The following is an 8634-nucleotide window of genomic DNA, read 5'->3' on the forward strand; positions in this document are numbered from 1 at the left end:
GAGGCTTTAATCTTTAAGGCCGGTAAAGATTATCAGGTGAGATAACGCTACGACGCCGCCGCGCTGCTCCTAAGCGACCGTCCCGGAGAAGGTCTGCGAAGCCGCGAGGTCGGCGGGCGGTAACCGGATCGGTTTCGTCTCCACGGCGGAGGACCGGGCCGTGGATCCTGACAGCTGTCAGTCAACCTCAACGTCACCCGAGGCGGAACGAAGACGACAGAGACGACCCCCCCTGGAGGGACGGTGAAGGGGAAACTGCCGGAAACGCTAACTGTCAATGTAAAAAAAACACTGACTGTCAACATAAAACGCTAACTGTCAACGTAAAACTCTAACTGTCAACGTAAAACTCTAATTATCAACGTAAAACGCTAACTGTCAACGTAAAATGCTAACTGTCAATGTAAAACGCTAACTGTCAACGTATGAATGATTCAAAGGCCGATGTTCTCGGTAATGAACTAAAACAACAAGTGAGTGAAAAAGTGCCGTCACACTGGCAGGTGAACAAGAAAGCTGGTCAGGGGGGAGCTCGATATTTCGGACGGGAACAGGGAAAAGTGATACGAGCGGGAATGTGGGGCCACAGATGATTCAGCCCATGACTAACGCAGTTACCTTCGGCAGCACAGAAATCACGTTAAACAGAGCGGGCGTGTGTGTGTGTGTGTGTGTGTGTGTGTGTGTGTGCACGTGTGTCCGTTCTCACCTGGCGCTCTCTCCTCCTGCACAGGTATTCTCCAGACCAGCGGCAAGAGGGACAGCAGCAGCGTGAGCAGCTCCTCTCTGCAGGTCAGCTCCTACACATGAGAGAGAAGGAGGGAGAGAATGTGAATTTAAAAACACCTTTAATGAAGGATTAATTAACTTGTGCACATAAAAAGAACACTCAGAAATTACAACCAGCACTCCCAAATGAAAAAAATAATTTAAATAAATAAAACAGTCAAAACGAAAAACACAGCAAATATTGAACTGTACCAATTACCTATGCCCCAAATAAGCAAAAAAAAGCCTCTGGTTTACCAATCACACTATAGTAGGCATGTTAAATCCTGAGTCTAGCTTCCAGCATCTGTGCCAGCATCATCACAGGGTCCACTGATGCTAGACCCTGAATGCAGTTCTTTTCCTGCTTTCCAAATTGCCAGTTTGGCCAGTCCTGACAGGAAACTCAACAGAACCTGCACAGACTTCTTCCTCACTTTATGTTTGGGGCCGAAAATGAACAATGAAAAAAGGTAAACTTTTCCCTGAACCACTGGAACCACAGCAAGAGAGACAGAGACAGAGAGCGAGTGAGAGAATAAGAGTGAAAGAGTGTGAGAAGGAGAGAAGAGAGAGAAAGAATCTACTTCAGAGCTCTACAAATACAAACATAGCCTCAGCTTATCTTACCAGCTCTCCCAAAAATCACCCCCCCCCCCCCCATCCCATCCCGTCACAACTGGCCTGCTTACCTGAGCCTGTCTCAGGGGGAAAATGCAACAAAACAAAATAAAACAAAGCTATTCCCAACAGCACGGGCTCTGTCCCACAGCCACTGTGAGCACTAAGGGTGTGAGGAGTGTGTACTGACCGCTCCTCCATAAATACCCCCCCCCCCACTCCCTGCATTCTACACCAGGGGGAGAACCCCTCCCTCCCACGTGTGAATTAAAAGCAAATAAGGGGGGGGGGTGTCATCATGAGACCCCCCAAACGAGGAGGGGGAGGGGAGGGGAGGGGGGCACGATCTGGAAAGCAAACAGAGGTGTGTGAGTGTGTGTATCGGTGCAAGTCAGAGCGTGTCCGTGTGTGTGTGTGTGTGTGCGTGTGTGCAGGAGTCCCACCTGGTCTATGACGGACTCCAGCGTGCTGAGGAGCAGGTATCCCTGGCCCTTCACCAGGTACTCCCCCAGCACCAGCATGTGGCTCTCCTCTTCCTCCTCCTCTTCCTCGGCGCGCTGCGCCACCGCGCTGCACAGCTGGTGCACGTCCGTCAGGAACTCCCGCGCGAGCGTGTTACTGGCCCCGCTCATATCGGAGCTGCCGGGGGGACAGAGAGGGGGGAGAGACTTACTGAGGGACGTACAGACAAACTGACTGGCAAGAGATACACTGAGGGCACAGACAGACTGACAGAGAGCGGAGTGACTCAGTAAGACATTACACACAAATGTACTGTCTTAGTGAGTCACAAAAGTGTGGTAGTATGTGTGTGTCTGTGTGTGTGTGTGTGTGTGTGTGTAAATACACATACGACATGTATGTAGGTCTCCATTTCCTGCATAGGACAAAAGGATAAAATACAGTGTAACTTGATAATACAAAATATGGAAACAATCACTGTAGTGTGAATTTATTATAACCAATTTTCAATATTGAACATTTGTACATTAGGATTTTACAGTAGGGGATACAGCGATGGATAATAAACCTGTAGTCCGGCCTTGGCTTAAAAACACCAGCCTGATTTCCTGCATGTACACAGCACTGAGCGCTGGATTGCTGCCACAACTTCCTAAATAAGAAACCGAAAGCAAACCTGTCTTGACAGCTTAGACTTCCTCCTTAAAAGTTCGGGAAAACAGCGTAAATGCCTTCTCTGCAACGCTGTTCCTCTCCTTAAACGGTGTGTTTTTCCCCTTGAGTCCCCGTCTACATTATCTCACTATCAAGCCTTATCTGTCCCACTCAATATACTTACATTACCAGCCCACCGCTATCTGATTTCTCCCGTGTAACATGCAGCTGGAGGCACACGGACTGCACTGTACTCCACTGTGCGTTACTGCATGCTTCCCTCCCGTCAAATCTGATTGGATAATTATAAAACCGGATGATGATGTCACTCAACAGCCAGTTCTGTCATCGTAGACCGAGCATCTGCTGTCTCCCGCTTCGCAGCAGAGGCGAACTGGGCACGCTCAGTCTAGGCCAGGCGTGGCAAACTCACGTCCTGCCCGACCTCTGGCTTTACTGGTCTCCTTTCGGTCAGCAGTCAGAACGAACCGTGGAAACGGAGCGTTTGGATTCTTCAGCTAGCCGGTGAGTTTGAATAAAGAGCGGAAACTCACCAAAATTCCACACACACCTGGGCCCTTTAGTACTGGAGAGACCTAAACTGTAATCTCCAGAGCCAGGGGTGTCCGATCTTATCTGACAAAGACTGGTGTGGATGCAGGCTTCTGTTTTTAGGCCAGCACTCAGACACTCGATTAATTAACTGATCATAGTCTTCAATCAAGACCTTGATAAGTAAAAACCTGGTGTCCTAGTGCTGGACTAGAACAAAAACCTTCAACCACCTTCATCATCCATTTTTTTTTGGATAACACTGGACACCGGTGGACCAAACCAGCAGTCCCACGTGTAAAAACTAAAAAAAAAAAAAATTGTGATTATCAGTCAGATACTTTGTTCACATTTAGTTGTTGTAGAAGGCATTAGACCTCCGCAAATCAGGGAAACGCTGTTGTGAAATATTATGGCCGAAAACAGTCTGGTGCTACAGATGAAAATAATGCGGGAGGCGTGATGGCCGGTCCTGGATTTAACTCAACTTCAGTCCTCCCGGTCACGTGTTCGCTGAAAGCTACAGTAAACCAATTACGCCGTCAACGTTAAAAAAAAAAGGGAAAAAAGAAAAAGAAAAAAAAGAGGTGGAGTTGTATAAAATATCCTGAGAGCTTAAGTGAATAACCCTTGGTGGAGAGATTTGCGGTTACGTAATAAGATTTAAAAAGGAGGGAAGAGAAAGAATGTCACTGTGCTTTACACACAGGCAGCCTAGGATGTCCTAGAAGTGCTACGCTACACGACCGATGGTGAAGCAGATAGTCAGTTAGCGAGAGCCAATACCACTAGCCAATATTACGAAATTCTTCCTACTGAAGACACCCTCATCAAGAGTGACTCACACAGCTTATACATGATACACATCATTGACCTTTTTTTTTTTTTAACACACACTCCATATTTACATATTAAGTTCCCTGTTGAGGTGTGAACTGTATGACTATTACGCTTCACCGGAGTCCATAAACAGCAGCAACAGCCAAAAAAACTGTGGTACTTTAGAACCGATGATGTTTTTCTGCTGTACCCGTTTACTAGAATTGCATTTCGCACTGAACACTGGCGCCGCAGGGTAAGGTATAACATAGTAAGGGTCCCAGTTCGTAAACACTGAACACAACCCCAGGGCAAATTCTCAATATTACACCAATAACTCAACCTGCGTTATAGAATTCTTCCTCCCTCTTAAATTCAATTCCAGTCACAGTTCTAGTATAACACTACACTTGTTTCAGCCAAACACGCTGAGCTTGAAGTACAGTGCTAAAATGTTTAATTTAAGGAGTGTAAAGATTGATTGGCTGAGCTTCGCGGCTCCCTTGTGTGAATCACAATGGCAACAGCGAGTGATGTCATTTCCTCTCAAATGAAGGTTCACCGCGCCGTGATCTACGGCACACGAAAGAGCGCTTTCTCTCTCTCAGGTCAATGAGCGGCGTGAGGCAACAGCATGTGTATACACACACTCGCTTACGCACATAAACACACACACATAGACACCTGCACATGCACATACACATACGCACACGCTTTACACACTCACTCACTCACTCACCACACACTCTCACACACACTCACGCACTCTCAACACTCCTACCTTCGACTTCAAGCCGCAAAGCCAAACTAATCATTTATCTCCGGAACGGCAGGACCTTCGGACGTCGGAACTCCTTCTCCCCCCCCCTCCTCCTTCCTGTCCCGGCGCGCGGCGCCTGTCCCTCCCCGGGGGGCGGAGCTTCCCGGGATTAGCGCGGCGGCTTCCCAGCGCTCCCGCTAATGACTGGCGTTTCTGTTCCGCGGCGCAAATTCCATTAGAACGGGGAATTTAAAATGGAAGCTTCCCGGATTTGGAGCCGACCGGCGCATCACGTGGAAGCATGTGATGTCACGTGGGGGGCCGGCCCCCGGAGCTGGCCATTGGCCCAGGCCCCCTCCCGCCTTAAGCTGCTGTAGGGGCCCCCGCTGGGGATCGCACTACGGCCAATGACACCGCCCGGCTGTCTGCTCCGCCCCTTCCCAGTGCCACGGCAACGATTCCTCACTCTCTTATACTTTCATTCATTCATCCACTCATTCATTCAGTCTGTTGAGCATAATTCATTCACTCGTTCATTTATTCATTCTTCATCCGTGACATAACGGAACATATTTTTGAGGTTTGTTCTTTCTTTTTTTGCTTTTCATTGTCAGGCCTCTAAAGATCAAAGAGGGGGGGCTAGTGTTACAAAATTACAACCTTTTTCGATTCATGGGTTAGGGAAAAAATCCACACCCACTAATAAGGAAAATAAAATCAGGCAGGTGAAAGGGTTTGATCCCCTTGCTTTGATGTTTGTCTCAGCTTTGACAGCAGGTGTTTATTTAGTTACCCCCTACAGGCCACACAGTACTACAGGAGAGCCACTGACAATTTAACCCCCTACAGGCCACACACAGCACTACAGGAGGGCCAGGGACTATTTTACCCCCTACAGGCCACACACAGCACTACAGGAGGGCCAGGGACTATTTTACCCCCTACAGGCCACACACAGTACTACAGGAGGGCCAGGGACTATTTTATACCCTACAGGCTACACAGTACAACAGGAGAGCCAGTGACTATTTCACAACCTACAGGCCACACAGTACTACAGGAGAGCCAGTGACTATTTTACCCCCTACAGGCCACATGTAGTACAGCAGGAGAGCTGAAATGAGAAGTGAGAAAGCCTCCTGTGGGACATTAAGCGTGTTTCCCTCTCACTGATGACTCATAATGGCTGTAAAGCAGCCTGCTCTCTCCCCTCTCTCACCGCTCGCTCGCTCGCTCGCCCTGACCTGCCGAAGTCCACCGGCCCGCCGGTTTGGCGCAAGTCCACGGCACATCATCTGATACTCCCCGTTCCGGGAGGGATTAGAGACAGTTTCCACCACCGCGCTCCTGCATTATTCACAGAGCGCCGTGTTCCACCTGCGTCACGGCAACCGCCAAACCGCCAATCACCAATCTGTGTCAGACCACCAACTCCCCTCCCTCCCCCACCCCCCACCCTAACAGGAGCAACCTGGAGACTCCAACTAGTTTTTGGGGATATTCTTATAAGCAGTGACATATGAAGGGTGACAGGCACACACACCACGCTCTCTTGCTCTCGTGGTCACTTGCTCGCTCGGTCTGTCTCTCTCACTCTTGCACTCTCTCACCCCCCCCCACCCCCCTCCCCCCACAATGAATTTACGCACGGTTAAAGTTATATTGCACCACACAGACCATCACTCGATGATCTGTAAGATATTCATAACCCTGCTTCAGAACTCACTCGTAACCGTAGCGACGGGCAGCGGATGACACTCCGAAGGGTTTCGGTACGGAGGGCTGGTGCCGGAATGCGGGGTGCGATTGCGCCATCCTGACAGTTTGAGGCGGCGCATTTTACCCAGACAACGATGAAAAACGGGAAGTTCAGGAAGTGTGGCTCGAGGGGGGGGTGGGGTGGGGGCGGAGGGGGCGGAGGCAACCAGACTACCACGGCCAGGCAGAGTTTGTTCAGGGAAGTGATGACACAATGTTCTGAGGGCACGAGGACAGATCAAAGGGGTGTTCCAGGCCTGGCTAACACTGACACAAGCAGGACTAATGAACTGACACAGTCAGTTGGTAGGTATCAGTAGATCTGTTCAGGTAGCGTAATTTCAGACAAAGACAGTGACCTGCACATCACTAGGGAGACCAACTGTTCCTGGTTCAGCTAAAGAGCCAAACTGTCACTATTTAAATGTGGGAACTAAGGAGTGGAGATGGATTCTTTGTTTGACTAATAACAGGGTTAAATTTCCCAGACTATAAGTACAGGCCGCAGAATAATCACGGCCTGACATGAGCAAAACTGCAGGCTCGGGTGCAAAGACCAGGGAATCTCACGATCTGTCAGTTTAGGAGGCTAAAATACAAGAATTTTCAGTATGCATTTACAGTGCCTACTGCCTATAAATATGACTTATAACACAGAATCTAAGCTACATTTACATAAGCGTGAAAGGAAGTTGTCAGTGTTAATGATGCCAGCGGTGTCTGTGGCAATGTTGTGGGGTGCACATGTGATCGCCGAAGAATCACTTCTCAACATCACGACTTTTTCCAAGCAGGGTTTACGTGCATTTCAGAGGCGGCTATAACCAAAGCTGACTCATTCTGGTACACCACTTAACATAAATAACAGCACAAACAGTTTGTGTTTACAGCAATATAGCCATGGCCTTTTATGTCACTGAGAGTCTGAAAATCCATGTGAAAACTACATTTCTGCTCTGGAAAACTACATTACCCATCAGACATTAAGACCATAAAAAAAACTCATGAAAACCATAAATGTTAATGACCACCGATTAACCTGCCATGGCTGCTGAACTGTACAAATACTTTACTGAACCGAAATACAGTGTGATACAAAAGGACAGGAGAAAAACAAGCAGAAACAAACCAGAATTAAATTAATTTGCAAATTAGCCAACAGATACATCTTCCAGCACGTAGTCACTAATGCAGCATGTCAAACCAAGTTAAGAAAGCAATGCCCGGGTGCATTTTGTGTACTGGACAGCGATGCAGTGAGGTAAATGACACAAACGGCATTACCTGTAAACAGAAGCTACCGGTTGGCAAAAAACGCAGTGCCGTTTCACCGTCTCCCCTCCTGCCCCACGAACAGCCCGCCTCGCTTCAACATCTCTTTCAACCGACGGCTTCCGAACAGCAGCCGACTTTACCAACAACGCGTACGCTGGCTGCAGAGGGTGGAGGTTAGGCTGGCGTAACCCAGTTTCATTTTCACCCCGCTCCGATCACGTGGGGGATTAATGAGTAACCGACCAGCAGCCCGAGAGCCTGCCCGAGCACGACCCCCCCCCCAGATGTGCACCCTCACATTACACTACATTACATTACAGGCATTCAGCAGACGCTCTTATCCAGAGCGACGTACAACAAGTGCATCAGTTCAAGGTGCAGAGGTGCAGAAAAACACACTGGAGTGGAGTAAAGATCGCGGTGCCAGCCCACATGTAGTTTCACACATGCGTGACCTCACACATCCCCTTTCTGAGGAAAATCAGCGCTTCCCCCAGGGAGAGCGAGCCGCGCGCGGCAGCGCACAGGGGCGCTAAAACGCGCGCCGCCCCTTTAAGAACGCACACTGTACCTGACTGATTTACTGTACGGGGAAAAGGGGGGGTGGGGGAGAGAGAGAGACACAGAGAGAGAGAGCGAGAGAGAGGCAGAGAGAGAGAGCGAGAGAGAGGCAGAGAGAGAGAGAGAGAGAGGCAGAGAGAGAGAGTGAGAGAGAGACAGAGAGAGAGAGTGAGAGAGAGGCAGAGAGAGAGCGAGAGAGAGGCACAGAGAGAGAGAACGAGAGAGAGAAACCATGCATGATATTTTCTAAGAATGTCACATGCCGTCACAAACCCTGTGCGTTCCAGTGCGGTGTGTGTTCACCCACCGAGCTTTAGATCAGTGTGGTCCGGTGACTCAACACATCCTGAGAGACCCCTCGAGGGTTTTTTCATCTGATTCGTTAAAAGCGGTCTTTGTCAAAC

At 49.1% G+C, this 8634-nt stretch overlaps 1 protein-coding gene across 1 annotated transcript in view; it reads right to left on the reverse strand.

The window, feature by feature from the left end:
• The window catches only part of LOC135249562 (lysosomal-trafficking regulator-like), a 76242-nt gene that overhangs the window by 42883 nt on the left and 24725 nt on the right, over positions 1 to 8634 (reverse strand). The window contains exons 4-5 of the mRNA XM_064325173.1: positions 1833 to 2028; positions 710 to 800 (exon numbers count right to left, since the gene is read on the reverse strand). Coding sequence (XP_064181243.1) covers positions 710 to 800; positions 1833 to 2028 — 287 coding nt within the window. The remainder of the gene's footprint in view (positions 1 to 709; positions 801 to 1832; positions 2029 to 8634) is intronic.

Source organism: Anguilla rostrata, chromosome 2 (assembly GCF_018555375.3).
Source record: "Anguilla rostrata isolate EN2019 chromosome 2, ASM1855537v3, whole genome shotgun sequence".
Taxonomy (NCBI): Eukaryota; Metazoa; Chordata; class Actinopteri; order Anguilliformes; family Anguillidae; genus Anguilla; species Anguilla rostrata.